This window comes from Athene noctua, chromosome 16 (genome assembly GCF_965140245.1).
Source record: "Athene noctua chromosome 16, bAthNoc1.hap1.1, whole genome shotgun sequence".
Taxonomy (NCBI): Eukaryota; Metazoa; Chordata; class Aves; order Strigiformes; family Strigidae; genus Athene; species Athene noctua.
The window spans coordinates 14,209,986-14,235,047 of NC_134052.1; the positions used below are offsets into that span (position 1 = coordinate 14,209,986).

Consider the following 25,062-nt stretch of genomic DNA (forward strand, 5'->3'; position numbering starts at 1 on the left):
TTCCCCGTCTTGACTCTGTGCTGCCATCCTCCCAGAAGTATGTTGTGATGCTTTGCAGAGCAAACAAGGACTTTGCTTTTGAGTAATTCTCAGGGCTAGCGGGCAAGAGGGCAGCTGACCAGCCTGCATATGGGGGCCTTATTGCGCTATTGCTTCAGGACATGAGCACAGGGGTGGTTTTGGGGTAATGACTTCTGTAAGTCGCTGTGTCCTTTCAGCTGTGCTTCCATCTGCCTGAGGACATGGAAGGAGAGGAGGACTCGTCCTCTTGTTCTGTGGGGTGGGCTTGAAGGTGAATGCTCCCGGAGCTCTTCCCTTGCTGATCATAAGCAGGCTCTGCTTGCAGCAGCCCTCCAAGCCCTGGCTTGCTGTGAGCGATGTGTGGCCAAGGAATTTGGACCTGCTTCACCTTTTTTCTTGCCATCGGTTGGCCTCGGAGTGAAGAAGGAGGTACAAGCTCTGTGCGAAGCAGTTCGTGCAGCTGTGCTGCTCTCCCTCTGCGGGGTTTGTGGTGTCTGGTAAAGCATTATTTACTTTAAAGCAATCTGAAGATGTACAGACACACTCACTTTGTCTCCAGCTGCTTGTTCTGTGAGATCTTGTAGGAACTTAGTAAATCTTTGAGCCCTTTATCCATCCGTCAGGGTTGGTGGAATATTGGCTGCTGGGGAGCTGGACAGGCACACACTGTGTGCTCATATAAACCTCCTGGTGTAAGGATGCCAAACAAACCTGGTATTTCTTTTTTTTTTTTTTTTTAAGCTTTGCTTTTCCACTTCTGCTCTCCTCTTGCTGACCAAATGAGCTGTGACATTTCAGTCCCGATGAATCTTGCCACTGTTCCTCTCCACTTCCAAGCCCTGCTTTGAATGAAATTGTCTTTAATCAATAAAAGGAAGCATGAAATTGTTTGCAGAAGATGCATCTTCATGAATGTATTGCCTTTTGGGATCACATAGCTGGGAACTGTCATCCTTCCGTTCCTTGCAAATATTTCAAAGGCAGTTCTTCCTTTTTTTTAGTTGTGGCTCTGAGAATGTTTCTCCTTTTTTTTTTTTTTCTTCTTCCTTGTATCTGTCTGCAATCATCTGTTTTCTAGGCAGGATTCACTACTTTCTCAAGAAATGAGTTGGCATTCTTTAGATGTCCCTGAAAAAAAAAAATAAAAAAATACTAGATGTGAATACATCTCCAGAGATGATAAACCATCTTGGAAAGCATTAAGTGTTTCTCTAGTGTATCTTGCACTGGTTGCAGGTATATGAATTTCTCTAGTGAAGTTAGGTAGTCTCAGGCCCTGAGTAACTCTCACACTGTTGCTTTTTACCCCTCCAGCCCTGAGGTGGTGGAGGGCTTTGAGAAGTGGCCTGGGTGAGACCTAAGGAACATCTTTGTATCTCCAGCTGGAGCAGCTGAGTTTTCCTCCTGCGACGTGTCTGCAAGTCCGGCCCTTCCTTCAGCTCCCTCCTTGTTTGCTCAAGGCTGGGGCTGCCCAGCGGGGCATGAATGAGAGCCTCTCTTCCTGACTGCCTGCTGCTCCCCCTCCTTCTCCCACCTCCTTCCGAAACCTCCTCTCTCCTCCCAGCTCAGCCCCTCTTGCCTGTGCTCCTGAGCTCTGCCCCTCCGGCTGGAGCCGCAGGTTTATCTGGAGGCAAGGAGTCTCTCCTTTGTAAGCTGAGACCCAGGAGGAGGAGGAGGGATCTGCTTGGACCCTGGAGGAGAAACAGTTTAGCCACCCAGGAGGAACGAAGAGAGGCAGAACCTGGGCACCATGGCTGGATTCTCTGCTCTTGGGCTTCTTTTCCTATGTCAGCTATTAGCCACAACATCAGCTCAGGTAAGAAGCCTCATTTATGTCTTATGCTCGAGAAAAAAGTCCCTAAGGGAAAAAGATGATTATCTGTGTATATGATACCTGCAGGATGAGATGTGGCAACAGGCAGGTTATTAGAGTCAAAGGTTTATTAAAAATATGTGTGTGTAACTTGTGCTGTTATACAGAGAGCACCTAGCAAACACATCTGGTTTTGTACCTGCATAGGTAGACTTTTAGATCGTCTCCTCGTGTAGAAACTGCTGCTTTATGCTTTCTGTAAAAGTATCATCTTCCCATTCAGGACTGCAGTTACGAGAGAGAAAGCCTTGGGAAAGGGGAGACCTGTTGATGTAAGAGGAACGGTTTTCTTTTACAAGTAATAGGTTGCCAACGAGACCGATCTCCCGATCTGGGTCTTCATCTGAATCACAATTTCTTATTCCTTCCCTCAATCAATTTTACATTTATAAAATAGCATATTTAATCCGTGTTCACTTCAGACGTGAAGCTATATTGAACTTCCCTCTATGGTGTTAATATTATTGCCTGGGGAAGTAACTCCTCAGTGAGATTTTTTCATTGTGTTAGTAAAGAATTTTTGCCGTCTGGCTTGGGAATTCAGAGCTGCCCTCATCTGCTGCGGGCAGAGCTGCTTCTACAATGAAACCTTTGTTCACTGAAGCTACAGCGAGTTGCTCTCTGGAGCCCTCTCCATACAGAAGTCATTTATTGGACCTTTTTTTCCTTCCCCCCACCTCAAACCTCCAAAATCCCAGATTTTCAAATGGCATCTTGTTCAGAGAGGAGAATTTCCCTTTCTCCTTCTGTCTTCAGTGGTGTCCACCTGGTTCTTCCATCACCCCATGAGACTGGGACTATAAATTAATTTTTAATACCAAGCACTTGGCACCTATTTTCTGTAGGCTTTACATTTCCTCCTCTGCCTAAAAAGAAACGTGCCTGTAGGCAGTGAGAACTGTTTCCTATACAGCCAAACCCATTTGCTCTCCAGGGACCAGCTCCGATTTCCAGCATGAGCCACCAGTTACACGAGCTGGGAGCCCTGAGGATGTGCTCAGTCAAAAAGGTTTTCCAAAGAGCCTTGCAGTGGTCCTGAGCTCCTCTGAGTCCACCCAGGATGGTGGGGGGCCCTGAGGGATGGAGGGTTAGCGCAGACTGAAGGTTAAGCTGTAGGACTTTGCCATTGCTTTCTGATTTACCCCATAGGTTTCTTCTAATGCAAAAATAAACTCTTTCTCTCTTTCCCCAATCCTTTCAGAGAGTAGGACCACAAGGCCCTCCTGGACCACGAGGACCCCCTGGACCGTCTGGCAAGGACGGCATAGACGTGAGTGCCGTTTGGCAGAGGGCAGGCTCGGCTGAGGGAGAGGGGTGGAGCAGAGGCAGAGCCAACGGAGCAGAGAAGCTGCTCTTGTTCTCCAGACCCCCAGCCTTTGGGTCATCCTTCAGAGGTGGGTGGACCTAGAGAACCAGCCTACTCACAAGAGACCTTCTTCTGCAAGAGTCAGAACAGTGAGTGGAGGTGCTGAGTGGCCTCAGGTTCTTTGCAGGGTCAATCCCCTGTCTCAGGAGAGAGCTGGGGACAGAGCCAGGAATTTGTGACCCTGCTCACAAAGCAAAGTATTTCTCTTTTTGGTGTCTAGGGAGGAGGGGGAACATAATACAGTTGAGTGCATGGGTACGATGTGCCTCGGGATCATTGCATGTTCAGAGAGAGGCTTATGTGACACTTTAGGGCATCCACATTTCTAGAGAGGCCCCGAGAAACTCAAACAGGCAGGACTGGACACTGCTTTTACTTATATTGGTTTTATTTCAGCATTGTTTGTATGGCTATCCCTAATTTACATTGGCACATACGAGGTCAGAATCTGGCTTGTGTGTTTCCAGACACGAGTTGCATTCGGTGGCACAAAATGAAATGGGCACACTTTATTTCATCAGGCAGTTCCTTATACGTACACCTCCTGCAGAGGTAGCAGACTGTGTACCACAGGACTTACTGGAGGAGAAAAACTTGTCCTGTTACTTTTAATTGGTGGTTCCATAGAAGTGAAAAATTTTTACTTCTGTACATCTGTTGGATAAGGACTGAATTGTATCCTGCAGTTGGCAGTGGATAAAAAGAGCATCAGATGGACCTTCAACAAGACCACACCAAATGCAGAAGGCCAGACTCCTGCTTCAATACTCTGAGTAGTGCTTGTCTCTCCAAGCTGCCTATGGAATAGGATAGGGTTTTTTTAAAGCTTCTCTGAAGTAAGTTTATTGGAATTGGGTCTTTAAGCAACCTTGAAAAAAATCTATTCATTCCATGCAGGTCATTTTCTTTTGGATAAGAAAGTAAAAAAAAAAATATATGAGTTCCCTGGTTTATGGTGAACAAGGAGCTTTTTTGTCTGCAGTGGTGAGCTTTCATAGTGGCTCTGTGAGCAAGGCTGGTCTGAAGAGAGAACCTCATTGATTTGCAGCTAGTCCCTCTAAAGTGTCCTTTCGACTAACGGAGACTGTTTTACTGAAAATCTCACCCTGGTTTTGTAGCACGAAAAGTTCAGAGCTGGTACCTCGATGGTTTCTCTCTGCTGTTTTTCACAAGATGATAAAAGGCTGAAGAGGACACCCTGGAAGAGGGCCCAGGACACACATTCACGTTCGCAGCAGGGAGCCTGTGGAGTCACTGCAGTGGGACATCAGTGTGGCTTCAGGAAAGGGTGGCTGCATTTCTGTACGGAGTGAAAAAGAAGAATATGGGAGAGATGAAGCCCTTCAGACTTCAAGTTGTAATCAACTTCTGCATATAGGCAATTGGAAAGAAACAAATCGCTGGAATTGTGTTGCTCAGTTCTTGCCTTCTACAGGATATTTTATACCTTAATTCTGGAACAGCACCAGCATCATTTCTGATTGCTTTTGGAAACAGGAGCCCGAGGAGATGCTGATCACATGAACCTGTGCTCTAAAAGTTTTGGAAGCTCCTTGTGGGACAGGACCAAATAGCAACATCTAAATCACATGAAGAACTTGACCTTAATAAATCAAACAGCTGAGTAAAGTATTTAAGGTGCTAAGTCTTGCAGTCCCAGCTTGAGTCTGGAGTTTTGGCTATGCAGGAATAGTCTCTCATTTGAACAGGGTTGATCTACACCCCTCCTGTGGATGTAGGTTGTCAGGTGCCCTGTTCGTGTGAGATGGTCCAGCTGCTCAGGGACAGGCTCTGAGATGGTTTCTGCTATTCAGCAGGACATGAGTCTTTTAAGGAACTGCATAAAAAAAGAGATGCAGGACTGTGGCTGGTGTTGATCACGGTCATGCAGCCTCCCCGTTTAAAGGCTACTGGTTTTCTGGCAGTACCCTCAAAAAAATTATGACACACAAAATCCAGCACTACTCTGCATTTTCATAGTGCTGCATGGAGAGGATCATGTGGAGCCCAAGTGTAGTGTCAATTCTACCACTACAAAGAAAGAAACCATTGTTTTATTTTTTTTCTTGAGTGATGAGACTTTTTTTTTTAAATCAGAACTTTTCTGCACTGTATCTATGCAAGCGTCCTGAACTCTGTAAGCCACTCCAGCAGGGTCGTCTTCACGGATGGCTTTGGGTGAAGGCTGCGTGGGAAGAGTCGCTGAATGGTTTTTGACCTGGTTGAGTGCTGCCAAGGTGTTCATCAGTCCCTTAGTGCTGGCCGTGAGCAGTGAGCGAGGCATAACATAGAGCTGAGTTATTCAGGATATCTCCGAACAAACCTTGGAGGAACCCCATAAGCGCAATTTCTAGAAGCTGCTGCTTTCAGTCCTGCCTTTCAGCGGGAGCTGCAACATTAGGTCCCTCTGAAATATTTTATAATTATAGCCTTTAACATGCTTCACGTTTCACACTCAGTAACAAGCAAAATCTCTCCCTCCCAAGAATAGAAACAGCATGTTATGATCGAAAGAATTGGCGACAAGTTCCTGTGAATTATTTCTGGGGATGTAATTCCCCAAATTGCTAATAAGCAATTGTCACTTTTCAAAAATCGAGCGCTTTTTTTTTTTTTTCTCCAGTTTCCATCCCCTGGATTGGCTTGCTAAAAAAGAGTGAACTTGCTTCCCTCTCGTGTAACACCAGGAGAGCATTTCCTTTTGCTGACAGCCTTCACCTCTAATTCCCAGTGATCTGGCATTAGGGGTATAAACACTGATTAGGCTTTTGCTTCAGCTGACTGAACTTCTGGTTCTCCTGCAGAGTCCTGCAGGGGTCCACGATGGCAGGGTCAAGGTTTAAGATGGTCGCAAACAGCCTTTGCTGATGCTGTGACCTCGCTGTATGGATTTGCCATCGCACAGGCAAGAAAAAAATGCAAGAATTTGGCAACCTCGAGTGATGGAGGAGGGAGCAAACCACCTCTACTGCCATTTCTAGCTGCCTTTTCAAACCATTCATTGCGAAAGAACTGCTCCTTTCATTTCCTTGGCAGGGGACCTTCCCCACCTATGATAATGATAGCTATTTATGGAAAATCTGCGGGCAAAGGAGGTGCTTCAGCAAGCCAGAGCATAAAGATCCTTCTGTTCAGTGCCCCTCTGGTCTGTGCGTTGATCTGTCCCCAGCGCAGTACATACATCCTTGCCTGCACGAATCAAGGCAGCCAGTCTTGAGAGATTTGCCCACAGACTTCACAGTTGCCGACGTGGTAAATATAGAAACATGCTATAAATTCCACGCCGTTGCTTACTGCCTTCTGACTCCTCTAATTATCAGGCCCACAGTGGGGCTGGTGTTATTTCTAGCCTTGCTCTGTCAGTAACCACCCTTTTGCCATATAGTTTTTCTTCCAGGATATCAACATGCCCCTTCCCTTCTGCTCACCCACAATACCCGAGCCTCTCACAATATTTAGTGTTCTTACCCAAAAGCCAGGAGGGGAGGGTACCATCTAGACACCTGGAATAGGGACACAAAGTGGTTTTCTGCTGGATGAGATGGGAAAGCAAGCTCCAGTGAAGCACCTGCTATTCACAAATTATTGCCTCTTTTGGGGGCTGACAACAAAACACAAATATCTTCTTGTCTGGGGTCCACGCAAGCTCATGAATGATGTTACAGCTGGCTGAGCTAGGAGTGATTCAAAGGGTTTTTTAAATATTTTCTCTGAAACACCTTTAATGATGCTCTTAAAAGTTGCTTTTCATTAGGACAGAAAAAAGTGAATGCTTTTGAAATATTTTCTTAAAATTGGGTTTAATCGAGATTGTGCAATTGGATTAGGTGGAAACCAGTTGGGGGCTTTGTTCATTTGCTTTTCTTGTCAAAATTTAGTCATATGAAGAAAATCATTGTAGACAGTTTTTTCTTTCTTCGCTTTATGATAGCCCCCAACTCCTGGCAGTACCACAGTTTCATAGTGTCCTGGATACCTGGAGCTTATAACCATATCCCTTTGTTTCATCAAGAAGATGTTTAAAAGCCTTGAGATCCATCCAGCTTCCTCTCTGCCCCACGAGCCTACGTGCAAATAATTTCTAAGTATATCTGGGAAAAATCGGAGGTGCTGGGCACCATTCAGAAGCACTGGTTGACCCTGGGAGGCTGAAGATGTGGGTTTCCCCAAATCTGCTCGTGTTGGTGTGGAAAAGGCTGACCGAGTTCATCCTGCTTTAGGGGGCAGCAGGATCTAGAGCATTAGTTTCGTAAGACCAAACGTGGTAAATCTCGGAATGGGCTTGAAGGGAGACTTGACAAGTTGGGAACACCGTTGTTGTAAAAAGTTGACAGAAGGAGGTTCAACACTAACACTGATGTCTTTTTTTAATTTAGGGAGAGCCGGGCCCTCCTGGTTTGCCAGGCCCACCAGTAAGTATTTTCTGGTTGACATTGACTTGCTCATCCTTTTGAGAGGGACACAGTGTAAGAACTAAGACTTACTGGCTCGCTTTCCTCTTGATCTGCAGCAGAATTTCCATGGGGGTTACACAGGAGTGGAGGTGCTCAGCCCTGGTCCTGGGGACAAACACATTCTCCTGCTTCACTGTTAGTGGAGGATATGCATGAAATAAAGCTCGCTCATCACCAGTGTAACAAAACTGGCACCAAGCCACGTGTCCGTGGTTATTTTTGGTATTGGCCTGAGTCTGCTTCAGCTCCTCAGTCTGCCCAGGGATGCTCAAATTTGTACCAGGTAGCACAGCTCTTTGCTTTGGGCTGCTTATCCCATCCCTTTCTAACCCTCTACTGGAAGCAGCTTATGAGTATGTAGAACTGAGCCAAAGCACTGAAATTAATTTAGGATTTGTATATGGGTTCATGGCAAGTTTCATCTCTCTGCAGGAATTCTTCCATGTTGCATGGAGTAAAAATTAAGACATCAGCAAATGAACTTCCATCTCCTAGCCCTTATCAACACAAATCATATTCCTCTTATTGCTATGTTAAAAATAATTGCCTGTTTATTGGATTTAGGGGCCAAAAGGTGCACCAGGGAAGCCTGGAGCAGCTGGTGAAGCTGGATTGCCTGGCCTTCCTGGAGTGGATGTGAGTATTTTGTCATCTTCTCTCACATCTTTTAAATAGTTCACAGAGGCATGGGTGCTTTCCTGAAGCATCTCACCAACTTTCTCTGTGTCTACTGGAGAAGCAAAGTGGGTCCTGGATCTGCTTATCAGGAGAAATTTTGAGAGTTGAAAGCATCTCTTTGTTGAATTAAGGAGTCTGAGAACAGTTTTGAGATGCATAACTGATAGGACAGCACTCTACAATGAAACATTGCAGTTCTTCAGAGGTGCACTGGGCAAGTCTGCAGAAATACAGGCATCAGTGGACGTTTCTGGAGCAAACCCACTGAGCCTCAGTTCAGAAATCCAGTCACGCTTATTAGCTGAGGCTTGCTGCTCACTGGCCTGGGATTTGCCCTACAGTTCTAGAGAGGTGCCTGCACACAGTCAGGCTTTCCCAGCTGCCAGCTTACTGCTGTGGGAGCTGAGTGTGGGTAAGGTTGTAGCAGCACGTTTCATTCTGCATCGGGCAAGAGGAGGCATTCGGAAAAGCTGCAACTCCATAAACCCCAGTAACGAGGTGCTTGGTGGTGCTCGTACACACTTACAGTGTGCAGGAACGGGATTGATAAGTTGCTTCTGGTCCTTTGTGATTAATTACAGAGAGAAATAGAATGGTTAAGCTTTCCTGAGAGCTTGGCATCCAGATGTTTGGTGTTGGTGACACTGACAGGGACTTCTTACAGCCCTTATTACAATGCTTCTCTATTTTCACGCTATTTTTTTTTTTTTTTTTTTGTCTCACAGGGTTTGACAGGAACTGATGGCCCCCCTGGCCCAAATGGGCCTCCGGGAGACCGTGTGAGTACCACATTAGATCCTAGGTCCCTTTAAATTAACATTGTCACTGATTGTATTGATGATTTCTCATTCCTTTGTAAAGGGGTGACATTCAAGCGTTGGTTACGATGGCTTATTTATCCATAAACCCTTGCAGAATACTTGGACCCTTGAAATGAAGCCCAGATGGCTTTTTATTAGGCAGGGCACGAGATTCATCTTTCTGTCACATGGCTTTGAGTGGGCTTGGATAGCCTCAGTGGTGGGAGTACCAGTGCAGAACAGCTCTGGTGATATTTTGAGTATCTAAAAAGTTCCTTGAAGCAGTTGATAGACTTAATTATGAAATTTAACAAAGTGAAGCTGTTTTGGCTTTTTATTTGCAGTCTGAATACACAGCTCTGTTATGTTTATAATTGCTGCTACTCTGTATTAACTGTTTAAACTTTTGCCTTTTGTTAATTCTGAGGGTGTCCATATGGTTAACATTATTAGTTGCTTTGGCATAGACTTCCCCAGCCAGTGTAGCGAGAAATAAGAGGTTTTTTTCTTGCTTCCTGCATATTACAGCTCTGCTAAGGGGCACCACAGGGATAGAGAAATGACTGCCTGAGATGTTACAGATGTCCTTCAGATCATCTACAATGGGGCCAGAAAGACACTTAGGCCTCCTTGTGACATTAAGAACCAGACATTAGTGAGGCGTTCACCACAGATTTTTAACCAGCATGGATGTTTTCCTGTCTCCCAGCGTGGGAAGACAAGGCTTGTATCCACAGCTGGTTTACTGGTCTCTTGAACTCGGGGTCTGCAGTGATGGGCTGAACACACATCACAGTGAGCAGAGGTTAAAAAAGGTGGACTTCTCTAACATGTTCAGCATAGCTCAATAATCCATTTGTTGCCCTAAGAGTTACCCAAAGCTCAAAACTCTGAGAGTCATCTCAGTTAAAGGGATGAGTGGTAGAGCCATGTATCTTTGATATTCAATTCTTCCTTTCCCATGTGCAAGACGAAATTTGCTTGGCCACTGGGAAAGTTGAGTGGCAGGACCCAAGAAGTTTGGTCACAGCTCCAAGCCTCCGTCCATTGGCACTGCGCTAAAAATCATCTCCTTGGCTTTTCCTCGTGCCCGTCTTTCTCTCCAGAGATCCAGGGCTGCAAAATCCTCACCACCCTGAGAAAGCCTGTGGCAAGAGTCCAGCACCTTCGGGGAACTGATCCCTGATTTTTAAAAATAGAAAAGCTCAGGACCACACGCACAAGACTGAGCAGTTTTGTGCCTCTGTTTTATGTTCAGTGGGAGTATTTGCCCATGCCCACTTTAGCACACAAGCTCCTGGTTTGCAGGGTAATTGAGCAGATAATTTCTGGGCACAAGAACTTCCTCTTCAGCTCTTTAGTAGAAGCACACAAACACAGTTGCCGTAACTACATGCTCTGATTTGATGTGCTTTCCCATGTCTTGTAACTCAATCTGCCAGCATGGGGCAAACCCAGGACCTGTTGTAATTTCTGGGAGCTTTTCAAGGTCAGTGGTCCATCTGGAAAATTGTTTTAATTGGTCTAATAAAAGCCTGGAAAAAGGAAAAACCTCTAAAAGCTTTAACACTCTAAAAGGACAGCACTGTTATTCTGACTTGCTTTCTTCTCCCCACCTTTTAGAACATATTTCTGTCTCCCAGGAATCACTGAAATGAGGTGGTGTCTGCTTATTGTTGTGAATTCATGCTTAACACTATGACTTCTTCTAAATAAGCATATTTTTCTGGACTGGAGTCTCTGAGAGTGAAGGTGTTTAGCACATGGAAGTGGGCTCACGGAAGACAGTTTTTAGTGATATATTATTGCTAAATATTTATTTTCCTCTATATGCCACGTTTCATCAGTCCAACAGTGATTCATGTCTGACCAGAGAACAGAGTACTGAGAATGTTGCATACAAAGAATGGTTTTTCTCTTAAATATCTCCTGTTGCTATCAGCATCCATTAGCTTTTCTCATTGTTCTGCTTACAGACTGATTAGATCAAGCCTAATCATTTTTCCAATTTAAAAAAAATCTTTTCTTTTTAGCCAGAAATGAGGTGGGTCCTGACCTCAGTGCTAGGTACTAGTATCCTTCACTGGAAAGTTTTCAAAGGCCATTTTGAAGTTTGGGGCTTTACACTACAAGCATTGAGGAAAACACTTATAATTGTTATATATATAATGTATAATTATAAATGTCATATTAATCAAGTATTTACTAAGCTCCACATTGTATATTACTTCAAAGTGAAAACTTATGGTGAGATTGTTTTCTAATCAAAAGAGAAAGAACACTGTTACCAGGAGAATGAGTTGAGTCAGACAATGTAATTAAAATCGAGGTGTAAATTAGAGTCTTTCCTTTAAACTTAATGGAGTCACATCAGTTTGCTCAGCGACTCGATGATCTTTTACCATAAGGGGAATGTTCACTGCTGCATGCTGCACCCTACACCCTCAAAGATAACAAAATTAGGGAGAGCAAAGTGCCAACACTTGGTGCTTTAGCTACTCTGCCAACCTTTTGGCATGTTGGCCAAAGCAGAAAGGGGCTGTGGAGCCACTTTCAGTGTGGGCAGGATTAGGGTGTAAATCAGTAGGTGTGAGGAATTCGGTGTTTTCTTTGCAGGAGGAGATCCCAGCTTGTCCCTTACAACTAACAGTAGTTGTAAGGGCTTCAGCCTAAAGATAAAAGTGACTGGAAGGAAAGCAAGAGAAATGAATGAGCTGACATTTGCAGCAAGAGTTGATTTTTATTTTTTTTTTTTTTTTTTATTGGATTACAGCCCTTTCCTCACAAGATGGCTCTTAATGAGGCCTCAGGTCCTCTATATCTTTCCCTTAAATTTAACAAGGGAAAAATATTTCTAATCTCATTTGGTATGCAGAACATTAGGAAAGGGCTGGCATCATCCCTGGGATTACAATAAGTAGTACTGTGTTGGCATATTTTCCAGGTCTGCCCGTCTGCCCTGTCCTGGTCTTAGGGGTAGATACCATTTAATTCCAGCTCAGGGCACCATTCTCGAGATGTTTTTGTGCAGTGTTTTGAAAAGGTTTGGAAAACAGATTTGTGCAATGTGGCTGGGGAGAGACTGAGGAAACCTTGTGCTCTAACTAGTTTTTGTCCCCTGCGCAGGGGGATGAGGATTTTGCTGGCACTAGTTTAACACAGTCCGTAAATAACAACATGGTTTGTTCTGTGTTTAAGTCTGTCACCTTCTCGCTTACTATTTTAAATTCTGCCTTTAGCAGAGCACAACATCAGCCGAGAACAATGCAAATGCAAGCAAAGAGCTGTCAGCAGGCGCGCCTGAAGAGCAACGCGGCTCTTCTGCGGCTCCCGAGCGTCAGCACAGCTTAGAGAAACTCGCTGTGACAGCTGCATCAGGGCTGTTGAGCACACTATTATTTTATTTATCATTCACCCCAAATACCACAAGCATTTCTGCATCTCCACCGCTTCTTTTTTTTTTTCCTTTTTTTCTTTCCTTTTTTTTCTTTACTTTTTTTTTCTTTACTTTTTTTTTCTTTCCTTTTTTTTCTTTCCTTTTTTTTTCTTTCCTTTTTTTTTCTTTCCTTTTTTTTCTTTCCTTTTTTTTTCTTTCCTTTTTTTCTTTCCTTTTTTTTCTTTCCTTTTTTCTTTCCTTTTTTTCTTTCCTTTTTTTTTCTTTCCTTTTTTTCTTTCCTTTTTTTCTTTCCTTTTTTTCTTTCCTTTTTTTCTTTCCTTTTTTTTCTTTCCTTTTTTCTTTCCTTTTTTTTTCTTTCCTTTTTTTTCTTTCCTTTTTTTTCTTTCCTTTTTTTTCTTTCCTTTTTTTTCTTTCCTTTTTTTTCTTTCCTTTTTTCCTTTCCTTTTTTTCTTTCCTTTTTTTTTCTTTCCTTTTTTTCTTTCCTTTTTTCTTTCCTTTTTTCTTTCCTTTTTTTCTTTCCTTTTTTTCTTTCCTTTTTTTTCTTTCCTTTTTTCTTTCCTTTTTTTCTTTCCTTTTTTTTCTTTCCTTTTTTTCTTTCCTTTTTTTCTTTCCTTTTTTTCTTTCCTTTTTTTCTTTCCTTTTTTTTCTTTCCTTTTTTTCCTTTCCTTTTTTTTCTTTCCTTTTTTTCTTTCCTTTTTTTCTTTCCTTTTTTTTCTTTCCTTTTTTTCTTTCCTTTTTTTCTTTCCTTTTTTTTCTTTCCTTTTTTTCTTTCCTTTTTTTTCTTTCCTTTTTTTTTCTTTCCTTTTTTTTTCTTTCCTTTTTTTTTCTTTCCTTTTTTTTTCTTTCCTTTTTTTTTCTTTCCTTTTTTTTTCTTTCCTTTTTTTTTGTCTTTCCTTTTTTTTTGTCTTTCCTTTTTTTTTGTCTTTCCTTTTTTTTTGTCTTTCCTTTTTTTTTGTCTTTCCTTTTTTTTTGTCTTTCCTTTTTTTTTGTCTTTCCTTTTTTTTTGTCTTTCCTTTTAAAAGGAATGACAGAATCGGTCTGCTCTCATCAGCTGCCTCCCTCTGCTTTTCCTTTCCCTGTTGAAGCAACAGGTGTTTTCTGAGGAGCCTCTCAGGCCCAAGAGCGTGACTCAGCAATGCACACCCAGCATCTCTTAGAGCTATCTTAACAGCTGCTGGCCAAGGTTTCAAAATTACTACCTATAATTAATTTTATAGTCTACTGGCCAATGCTGGCATCCTCGCAGTGCAACAAAGGGATTAAGAAGGTCTGTCTGTCTTACTACCTTCAGTGAAGCAGGAACATAACTTCAAGAATTACTTAATTCTAGTCTAAGACATAAGATCACCAAACTCTAGCCAAGCTTAAGAGTAAGCATACAAATTGGGAAAAGAAGATTGGGGATTCGCCAAGGAAGCTAGTGAAGAGGCAGAAGCTGCCAAATCTTTGTCTTTTCTTGAAAGGAGAATGTATGAATTAATAAAATTCACTAGGACAAGTCCAAACCTTGTAAATAGCTCCAGATAATTTAGTCATTTGATCTACAATATGAATGGATTATAAATGAGAATATTTCAAATGGATGAAATTCAATTTATGAACGTTTAGATATTCATGGAGACTAATCTGAGGCCAGCTGTGACTTGCAGAAGTGCCTATCTAGTCTTTTAGGAGCAGTTCATGTTTTAGTCTCTACTCTCTCTTGACCAGCAAATGATGAAGAAAGTTGCTGGGGCCAGTTCGGACCATCCATTGCTACTATCTTAAAATGTTCTTTAATCAAGTAATTAGTCAGGAATGACAGAGTCATTATCCATAAGCTTCTGTTCTTATATTTGTGGATTCAGCCGAGCATCTCCAGCTGCACACTGTTTCTGCAAGACACTGCTGGAGTTTTCAGGCAGAGATTGGTGTCTACCCAGGTGGAGGTTTCTGGTTTATTCCTGCTAATTTGCACTCTGTTTTATTCCTATAGGGTGCATTAGGACCTGCCGGGCCACCTGGGCCAGCTGTAAGTAACTCCTAGAACAGCATATGTAAAGGTGCTGCTGTGTAATGTTATACCAGAACCATCACCAAGAAAAGACAGGAAGCCTTGTATTCCAAACAAAGAGATCAAAGCCTGAATGAGTGAAAATATTGTCTGAAATGTTTAAATATGTATGTATGACACATTCTGATAACACAGGGCCTGGTTTTAGTCTCTTAGATGTTATCAAGCAAGCCAGCTTGGGATAAAGACTTAGCATATCAACTGCTATCAAAATTACTAGATGTTAGATAATGTCTAATAAAAAAGAAAATTAAAAAAAAAAAAAAAAAGGAAAAGTAGATTAACTAGAATGTCTTTGTAACTGTGTCCCACTGTCACATCACTGTACATGGCTTTACTTAGAGATGTCTCATAGGTAACGGCGACGTTAAGGGAATACAAATTATTAGAGGCAACAAAAAGATTCATCAAGACTCTAGCTCTGCTCTGATTGCAAACTGTGATAATTGGGGACAAGGGAGTGCTAAGAAAACTTAGAATTAAAAAATCATTCGGTGACATTTTCTGAGGTTTGCTTTTCTTCCTGTATGTTCAGTTTCTAAGAGATCTTTTACTGTTTTAAATGTTCTTTCCAGGGCAAAGGACTACCAGGACCTCCAGTAAGTAATGAGACTTTTTTAAAAAAAAGAGCTTTAAATTATTATGCTAGCTTTATTGGATACCCTGAGTGTTACAAACCCACCCCAGGGCTTGAGTCCCTCTCCTGTGCCAGGCAGAGGGATGTGGAGTCCTGCAGATCATCAGCCTTGTGGGTTTTTTATGCTTACCCTAACCCCAGGGCAGCTGGCACTGATGTAAATTCAAGGCACAGCAGCCTTGTAGTCTCTGGATGTTACCAAATCCAGGGCAGCTTTCGTTTGGTGGGTTCCTGGAGCATCTCAGAGCTGCCCTGTGTCAGAGGGGATGCAAATGTTGGCAACGGGTGATGATAAGAGTGTGCCCCGAGGGAGCGTGGAGCAAAAAGAAAGATGTGCATGGGTAAACTGATTGTCTGAGGACAAGATTGTGCTTTTCAGAGGGGTTAGACAAATGAGTACAGCCAGACTGTTTGCCTGGGCTTTGTCAGCTATGTGAGGTCACCGTGGGTGTTAAGGGCTCTTCTCTTTTCAACAGGGGCCTCCAGGACCCAGTGGGCTCCCAGGTGGAAATGGATTTCGGGGTCCTCCTGTGAGTTTCTCCTACCATTTGATCCTCCCTTATTGATCATGCCACAACCACAGAAGAATGAGGCTCCTTACTGGCCTCCTACCCCATTCTGGAAGTGTGATGCACAAGACACTACAAGCTCTACAAATGCCCACGGGCAATGCTGTTCCTTGTATCAGCTTGTGTAGGGTCACCCCAGTCAACCAGTGCAATGCCAAAGGTGTGCAGCCTTATCTCCCTTTACCAACTATGAGTAAGGACAAAAGAGCAGCCAGTGTCACGAGAACAGAGGTCAGGTACCAAATGGTGTGTACCTTCAGCATCTTCAAAAGAAGCTGCTGAACAGAACGGGTCCGATCTGAGGGAGCCCATTCTGCAGGAACGTGCCATCAGTTTTGGGTGCCACAGCTCCACTTGGAGAGGTACAGAGCCAGTGGAAGCAGGGATGTAGATGCAGGGTTACATTCTTCTCTCCTAATCCTTATTCTTCCATATGCATCTCCTGTTCTCTTTGCAGTCATAGAAGCTTCTGCAGAAAGCAAGGTGCAGTTCTGTCCCATTAAGAGATATCTTGCCCCACGTTCACAAATATGCAATGGTGTTTGTTAGTCACCCTTCCTCTTCCTTTGCATTTTCACTGAAATGGTTAAGAAGAGGAATTCTTACTATTTTTTACTCTTTTTAGGGACCTTTTGGTCTGCCAGGATTCCCAGGGCCTCCTGGACCACCCGGACCTCCTGTAAGTTGAGACTTGCAAATAAATAAATGCAAGAAAATTCCCACAGGGAGTCCAGAATTTTCTTCTCGCTGCCAGAATGTGCACTTTTTATTTGCTGTGATTGCCTTGAGCGCTTCCTTTCCGGGCTAAGTTTCACCAGGCTGTAAACACTGTGCCCCAAGGAGAGCAGTGACTTCCCTGGCTGCACTTTGGTGTGTTGAATGTCTCCTGTTTCTTGTCTGTGCTGTGTGGGTGGAGGAACCCAGTGACATCCAGGATTTATGGCACTGACGGATCGCAGGGTGGGCTTTGTGTTCTCTTCAAGGTTTTTATGGTTGCTTGGATCATGACGTGGTCTCGTAGGGTCAGCAAGAGGGGCTTGAAGCCAGCAAGTCTCTGTTTTGGGTTTGCTGCGCTATCTCTGGAGGGTTGGAGGGGTAGGGAGCTCCTTCCCAAGGAACTTCCCTGGTCCAAAGGGGATGGCCAGGCACAGCTGCTCTTCTCAAATCGTACCTTCATCACCTAAGGCTCAAGGCTCCTCCCCAAGCTTATCAGTGCATCTCCAGAAGATAATCACACCCCATAATATGGCTGCTTTGAGGACTGGTGCTGCTCACGATGCTCTGGGTTCAGGGGCTGCATTTTACACTGTGGGGCTGGGTACCTGCCTCGTGCTGATCCAACTGAGCTGAGCCTGCAAACGTGCATTTTCTAGAAACTGCATTTCCTCTCGGTGTTTGTCGTGTGATGTATTTACAAGTCCACCTTTCATGAATTGCAGGGTCTTCCAGGCGCCCTTCCCGATGGCGGTGGGGACCTACAGGTAGGTTTTTCCTTTATGTAGCATGAAAATATTTTTTGGTTTAATCTCTGAGGTGACTTGCAGTGGGTTTAAACTGCTGTAGTGCAGAATGCTGCGTGCGTATTTACAAGGCTGAAATGTTCTTTCAAGAAGGCAGATAACGCTAGCGCTGATTGATTTTTTTTTTTTTTTTTTTCCCCTTGATCTTTGCTTTCCAGTTTGCTTTTCAAACTGCAGGTTTTGAGTACATTCTTCATTTACAAAACAACTTTAGCATTTAGTAAATGACAACAGCTTTCCATGCATCTGTTTCCAGTCCTGCTTTGCAAGAGACAAGGTTGTGCGTGTAGCACTGTTTATTTCCATGGATGGTGGCACTGGGTTCCTATGGGCATATGCTTTGTTTAGACTTCCTTCCTTATGAGAAACTCTTGATTCCTTTCTTTCAAGGGAATGAAAGGAGTGTTAAGTCCATGAACAGTGGAGGTGACATTTCCAGATTTCACAGCTGTTGTTGTGACAGCATCTTTAGTTTTGTAATTGGCGTGCCCCAAAAAAAGCTCAGAGTCAGTTTAGAATGCCTTATGGCAAGTCACGTGGAAGTTAATAGAAAATTGATGCTATTTCTGTAAGTTTAATTTAAGTTACCCTGTGGAATAGACTAGAAAATTAAATTTCTGCTACAGAGGTGTTGCCTGAGGTTTTATTAAAAGAAAAAACAAACGAAAGAAAAGCTGCAGAAGAAAATCTCATTCCCTATTTATAGTTCTGAGTATGGTCTTTTAAGTCGCCATTAAATTTTGATGCACATTCTGATTTGTTCCCAGTCAAACTAGAGCTCCCACCAGGGGCTCACCCACCCCTGGACATCTGTAGATACCAGCTTATTGGTATTTGGTTTAATTTTTTGTAGGTCCCCTTCTGATAAACTGTAATGCTTGCCCTTGTTTTGGTTAGGTGGGTAGTCTAATGGAAATCAGTAGGGGTCAATGAATGCATCGATTTAAGTATATTCCTAATAATTTACAAGATACCCATCCAGCTTCGCTGGGGAGCTGTGGTTCTCCGGTATTTTGGATGATGGACCACTGTCAGCCTTCAGAATTTCTCACAGTTCATGCGCAAAGTGAAGCAGACCATTCATAAACCATTATTCTGTGCGTTACTGGGGTCCCGAGGACCTGTTTAGGTCCCTCTGCCCTAGGGAAATGCCAGTGAATACATGATGCTGTGAATGAATTGGATTCAGTGGATTAGAGCCAAAACCTACATGACCTTTTCACCTCTCCCTACTCATGAAACCCGCTTCCGTGGATGCACTCTGTGTACTCAATAAACCAAAGAGTCTTTCTGTTCCTTGCAGTGCCCAGCCCTGTGCCCACCAGGTCCTCCAGGTCCCCCCGGAATGCCAGGATTCAAGGTAAGAAAAATACCACCTGCAGATACAAGGGTCTGTCTCCCAAAATAAATACCACTGTGAACCCCTGGGATATTAAGCTGGTTTATATACAGTACACATCTCCTGCAGGCTCCACACCTCTCCAAAACAGCCATGTGTTTATGCTGTCAGAACAGAAAACCCTTAAAGAAGCCAAATATGAGACAAGAGGAAGATGAAGGACCTGATCCTCCCCTCTTTGCATGCTGTTCCCCCCACCCCAGCCCCGCAGCAGTAGCTGCTCACCACTGAACTCAGTCCTGCAAAGTGTGAGCACTCTCCCTTTGCCTTCAGCAAGAGGCTCCTTCACCTGCCTGCCTGGCGTTGTAGCTTCATCCCTTGCAGGATTGCAACCTTCGTTAGATGGAAGAGTTAATTACGGTCATTTATTCCTACAAGTGAAATTTAACCCTTTGCATAGGGCAAGCCCAAAAGTTAAAACACCAAGCAAGCCTTGAGAGGTGCAAGTGATGAACCAGAGAGCAGCGGTCCAGGGCTGCCTCAAGAACCATGTGCTGCCTTTTCAGATTGAGAGAGCTGTAAAAATCTCACCCGTTCTTAAATTGTGCTCACAGACCCTGTAAACACAGAGGTACACATTTTATTGTGGCAAGACATAACTTACATGCTTAAATACAATTTAATTGTCATTTTATTGTCATTTTATTGCCATTTTATATCCAGTGTAGCACCGGGCAGCTTTCTGTTTATGTTGTTTGATTCTGGTACATAAATTCTAGGTTGCAACCCTCAAGAAATCTCACTCAGCAGTTAAACATCTTCTCTGTCCCCTTTATGATTCACATGAATTCTGTGCAGTATGTTACTTCAGCTCAGTGCTAGAGTGTAATAAGTTACTTGAGTTTTTTTAGCAGGATTTAGCAGAAGTTGGCAACGGGTGGAACATCTCCTGGGAAATGGTCTCAATTCCTCATGAACTGACCTTTTTCAGGTCTGTTTGGTCTCTGAGCTGAGTCATAAATATCCTTAGAAATACATAACGTTTAGGGTATAACTATTAAAAATTCATAGCTTATGAAATGGAAAAACCTGTGAAGGTCTCCAATTATGATGCAAATGATGCACAGGACCTTTTGCGTGGTGAGGAATAACATCTGCCATGGCTGAAATTAGTCTGGGTCTCTCCCACAATAATAGGAAGGGAGCCAAGAAGCAAATTGAATCTGTGTTTATATAAAAGATTTCGGTGGGACATGGATTTCTTTGCAAGCTGGCTGATGCAGACATTAAAGACAACTTAAAGAGGAAGGGAGGTTAAAGATACAGAATGGGGTTTTCAGAAGCATCTCAGCCCCATTTTCAAAAGTGATGGGAACTGAGTTCTGGTCCCTGACCTGTAACTGAGAACTGCAACCGGAGACCTGTAGCCTAGTCTCACCTCAAATCACTCCTGAAAACCAAATCTGGGCATTTCCTGAAAGTAGATCAGTTCTGACACAATGATGCCCAACAGGGGAATGGTGCGTGGCTAATTAACCCCAGGAGTGACCCTCCTTCACACCGTTACAGCTCACACACAGATTATTTTCCCAGTAAGTCGTTTGTGTTGTGTGGGTTTAGGTCTTCCAGCTATCTCCCAAAATTCAAGTTTTGAAACAAGATTGTACTGGAATGTTGGTAATTGGAGCTCTTATTTCTAGGGACACACTGGTCACAAAGGAGAACCTGGCGAAATAGGAAAAGAAGGAGAGAAGGTAAACTTCAATTAAAAGGGGGTGGGGGAGGATTTTTCTCTTTAAAAGCACCATAATAAATGATTTCTTCACAAAGACAAGGAGGAATGAGGTAACTAGCTGAACAACAAGGGGAAGTTACTATGACTGAAGCGCATTGGCTCCCGTTGCTGTGTGTATGACCATGTCAAGAAAATTCATCTTCCCAGTAATCACAACGTGAAGATCAGTTTGATAAGTGAACGCCTATTGTTTCCCATGCAGGGATGTCAGCTCAGGAAAGAGCCTTGCATTAATCACCTGAGTGAACTCCTGACTGAGCAAGTGTTTTTGCACATAGAAGAAATTGCCTATAATGTAGAAGCAAATTCTGAAGCAGAAATCTGGGTGGGAGAGACCTTAAGGAGAAATAAGATAGAAAGGTGCCTGTCTTTGTGTTGGCAGGCCCATGCTGTCTCTCCTCTTGTCTAATTAATTTTTTCTCTCCCAGGGCAACCCTGGCCCTCCTGGTCCTCCAGGCGTTCCCGGCAGCGTTGGCCTGCAGGTAACACCTCCCCTCAGACTGCTTCCCATGACCTTTTTACTGTGAAACTCATCGGTGCCATCAATCACCTTGTGATACACAAAGAGCTCTCGCCTCTGCAGAAGAACAGATGTGAAAGTTGATCCTGGTGAAAAGACAAATCGTGCTGGTTTCACTGAGCTTTAATTTAGGTCCTGCTTTTGGTACCTCGCCTTGGATGAGACATCCAGGTGATGGCTGCTGTGTCACTGGTACCCCAGTAGAGCACTGGGCACCTTTTGGGTGGGTCTGAGCTCTGGGCAGGGGGCCTGGAGGGTGCAGGCACTCTGAACCCAGGTCTCCATGGGGTGTCTGCACGGTGTCGCTTGCTCAGAGGTTGTCACCAAAGGGAAAAATGTCTTGTGCATCAGAAGGCTGAGCTTTTCGCCACTCTTCACTGTTTCTTAATGTTTTCTGTGTTGATGAGTTGCTACATCATACTGTTCTGCCATTTTATGTTTAACAGTGATTGGGTTTTTAACTGATTTGTTTTCTTAATTAGGGCCCAAGAGGACTAAGAGGCCTCCCTGGTCCAATGGGTCCAGCTGGCGACAGAGTAAGAAAAACCTTCTGATTTTACCCCCACCCCTGCTTCCATCACCAATTTGTCTCACGTGAGGTGTCATTTGTCCTTACTGAAGACCACTGGGGAACTTGTAAAGATCTAAAGTGCAGGGTCTTTCCTGCACCCCCCCATCAGAACAACCTTCCAAAGGCAGGAGGAGTTGACATACCTGAGGGATGGACAGGGTCAAGCCCAGTCTGATTTAAGCATTCAGACCAGAAGGCCAAAGTGCTGTCTCTGAAAGACTGACAATGCGAAAGTCTTGCAAAAAAACTGAGAAACGTTTCATGAACATTTCACTTTCTATCTCTTGACAAGAAAAAAACAAAGAATCACTGACGGACAAAGATTTTTCAGGACACGAAAAAATATATCCTCGGTGAGAACAGGGTCAGTCTCTGGCTCATCATGGCTTTAGATTTTTGCCAAGGTCCCTCGACTGTCAGCCTAGAGGCTGAATGGTTCTGAATTTGATAGTCATGCATTTATTTAGAAACAAGTGTGTTATCAAGATAGCAAGGCCATGAACGCTGTCAGTGTATCACCAGAGGTACTGGTGGGGAGATCCAGAGTAAAAACCTCCTTGTTCAGAAGGGGACCTTTTGCAAGACTATTGCAAACTAACAAGAAATACGGGGTGTCTTTCCAGGGCTTTTGTGTTTTCTTAGATTGCAGTGTAAGGTGAGGATATTGCTACTTCACCTTCTGCTAACCCATGTTACAATAATGTATTACTCTTTGCAGGGTGACATTGGCTTCAGAGGGCCACCTGGAATCCCAGGACCTCCAGGGAAAGCTGTATGTATCTGCTTCTCAGCATGTCCGTGGCCCTGCCTGCCACAGACAAAGCCTAAAGTTTATTCCTCCTGCACTAAACTCTACTGCCAGTGAACAGGAGGAGCGTGCTGACTGTCTCCATCAAATTATTCCCTTTGCCTTCTTCCCTCCACCTAGAGCGATGTTGTTTCAGCTGACCCAGATCTCACGCTGTCCCTCCCTCGGCTGTGCCCCGTGCCAGAATAAGGTCACCCCACATTTCCATTGCTCTTCCCTGAACATCAGCAGCTGCAGACAAGCGCTTGAGGGGCATCTGTGGTGTTCTTGGGAAGGAGAGTTTGGAGGAAGGATCAGTAAGCGCTATCCTGGGTTTACACGCTTTGAGCCTGGTCTATTCCCAAGTGCCCGCAGCTTGCAAGGACTTTTGCTACAAGCAGAAGTATTTGTGTCTTAAAGATGCGGTCCTCCTCCTTTGGCAGAGCTCTGGGGTGAAGTGTGGAACACTGAACGCGCACGCTTACCTGTGGGCAGAGTCCTGTACCCTCCTTACTGTGCCCAAAATGAGACCTGAGCTGCATCTGCAGCCCCGTGGCTTCTCTTAAGAGCATTTCCCACCCTTCATGTGGGTAATATGACATCTGCTCTGTAGCAGGCACCTACACCAGCCAACACACCGCTGTCTGCATTGTCCCCGAGGCAGCACCACCCTCTGGGGACCCTTCCCCAGTCTTTGTAATTCTAGAAGAAATTCATCTGAACTAAAATAAAATGAGGTGCTGTCCGTCCACCAAACATTTAGTTATGCCAAGCAGGATCTAGACAGTAAATATTAAAGTTTTTCTCCCACTCTGTTTCTGGTTTAAAAAAAAAAAAAAAAAAAGCTTTGTTAAATGAAGGGGAAGATGGTCTCTGCCCCGAGGGATTGTTGGCAAAGGCCCTGCTGCAATTCATCTGTGTGTCAGGAATTACAGAGTGTAACTGAGAAAGTGTGGCCGAGCTCCTGGGGGAACGTGTGTGCTGCCGGCTCTGCTAACGCCAGCAAACAGCACAAAAACACCTTCATCATTCACACCCGCGAAACGTTAGCCTTTGTCACTGTGTGATGAAGATGCTTAATGGCTTTTCCTCCTCTGTCATAGGGAGACCAAGGAAACAAAGGACCTCAAGGATTCAGGGGGCCCAAAGGCGATACTGTAAGTGCAGTAAAACACCCAACTGCTCAAATTTTGGACTCAAAGGAACCTTTTTCACAGGTTTATTGTGGCTTGTCCCCACTTGGTTTATCTGAAAGGGAGATGAACGGGATGAAAATATTCCTCTCAAAAAATTAGATGTCAAAGATGCCTAAGTAATAAGGTGCCTAAGTGCTGCTTACAGCCTGGAGCAGAGGGATCAGATCTTACACCTGCATCTCTCAAAACAATCAAGAAATTTCCCAGTTGCTCCAGCCAGCATTGGGCCAGTTTTCTGGTGTGTCCTTAAAGAACTGTTAGACCTATGTGAACAGGGTAGGAGCCAGCACAAACTGAATAAACTGTCCCTTGTCCCTACAGAGTTTATCTTTGCTGACTGATTGTTCTTAAGGGTTGTGTCCTGGATAACGCCAGATTTATTGTTGATTTCTAGGGTAGACCTGGACCAAAAGGAAACCCAGGGGCTCGTGGACTCATAGGAGAACCTGTAAGTCAAACAGGATGCAAGTCTCACTGTTGTCTTGCTTGCAGATGGTGAGATAAAACATGATGAGAAAAAACTTGCATCTTACAGTCTTTGCTGTCAAACTTCTGCTCTGTGGGTCTCTGTAACCTTCAGTGTAATCCCAGTCGTACTGTTATTAATGAAAAATCTCCCAGTACAACTGGAGCTGGACCTATTGCCAAAAGGTTCTTTGATGTGAATGTATTTTGCAAACCACAGAGTTTCCTTATATAACCTTAACATGTGCTGTATGTGGCTGCAGGGCATGCCTGGCAAGGATGGACGGGATGGAGCTCCTGGACTCGATGGTGAGAAGGTTTGTAAAGTCTTACTTAAACACTGCAGGAAAGATTTCTGTTACTGTTCCGTGTGCGTTGCAAAGCGACTGATGCTTGTCAAGAAAGGGCATGGCTGGAAAGCTTTTGCTTCTAAAAAAAGCTTTCTGATAGCGTAGCTAATGAAGAAGAGTGAAGTTGCTTCATTAATTAATCCCAAGGAAAATTCCTTAAAGAAGATGCACGTGTGGTCTAAACTCCACTGTGTCCCTGTACTTAGTGGTTCCTACTGGCTGAATGTAGGCCTTCAGAGAAGCTTTTTCAGAGCTGTTGACAGAGACATCTGTTGATTTCAATTGCCTGTAGACACGGTGCTGTCAGGTGCTCGTTGCTTGGTTTTGGAACGGTGATCCTGTGTGCTGCTGGGGGAGGCTGGGAGCTGCACAGGGACCAGGGAAACACCTGGGAGCTCTGGGCACCCCGTGTCCCCTGGGTCCCCACCTCCTGTAGACACACAGAGGTTCTTGGTCCTGCACATACAGGGAGGGAGAAGATTACAAATGCCTGTTTGGGAACGTGTCCCCTACCTGTGTCCGACCATTTTCCAGTACCGGAGGGTCCCTCCTAACCTCTCGATATCCACAGGGTGATGCAGCTCGTGTGGGTGCTCCTGGAGAGAAGGGACCGAATGGACTGCCTGTGAGTATGGCAGCAGGGCCTGGGGGTGGTACAGCAGCTTGGCCTG

The 25,062-nt window shown here is 44.1% G+C and overlaps 1 protein-coding gene across 1 annotated transcript in view; it reads left to right on the plus strand.

Moving 5' to 3' along the window:
* Window positions 1-1,651: 1,651 nt before the first annotated feature.
* COL9A3 (collagen type IX alpha 3 chain) overlaps window positions 1,652-25,062 on the plus strand; it is a 40,895-nt gene continuing 17,484 nt past the window's right edge. Inside the window, exons 1-19 of the mRNA XM_074920366.1 lie at window positions 1,652-1,837; window positions 3,096-3,164; window positions 7,637-7,672; window positions 8,279-8,350; window positions 9,118-9,171; window positions 14,565-14,600; window positions 15,218-15,241; window positions 15,756-15,809; window positions 16,474-16,527; window positions 17,288-17,329; window positions 18,672-18,728; window positions 20,408-20,461; window positions 20,931-20,984; window positions 21,505-21,558; window positions 22,312-22,365; window positions 23,484-23,537; window positions 23,971-24,024; window positions 24,305-24,358; window positions 24,963-25,016. Of these exons, the coding sequence (XP_074776467.1) occupies window positions 1,772-1,837; window positions 3,096-3,164; window positions 7,637-7,672; window positions 8,279-8,350; window positions 9,118-9,171; window positions 14,565-14,600; window positions 15,218-15,241; window positions 15,756-15,809; window positions 16,474-16,527; window positions 17,288-17,329; window positions 18,672-18,728; window positions 20,408-20,461; window positions 20,931-20,984; window positions 21,505-21,558; window positions 22,312-22,365; window positions 23,484-23,537; window positions 23,971-24,024; window positions 24,305-24,358; window positions 24,963-25,016 (996 nt within the window). The 5' untranslated portion in view covers window positions 1,652-1,771. The remainder of the gene's footprint in view (window positions 1,838-3,095; window positions 3,165-7,636; window positions 7,673-8,278; window positions 8,351-9,117; window positions 9,172-14,564; window positions 14,601-15,217; window positions 15,242-15,755; window positions 15,810-16,473; window positions 16,528-17,287; window positions 17,330-18,671; window positions 18,729-20,407; window positions 20,462-20,930; window positions 20,985-21,504; window positions 21,559-22,311; window positions 22,366-23,483; window positions 23,538-23,970; window positions 24,025-24,304; window positions 24,359-24,962; window positions 25,017-25,062) is intronic.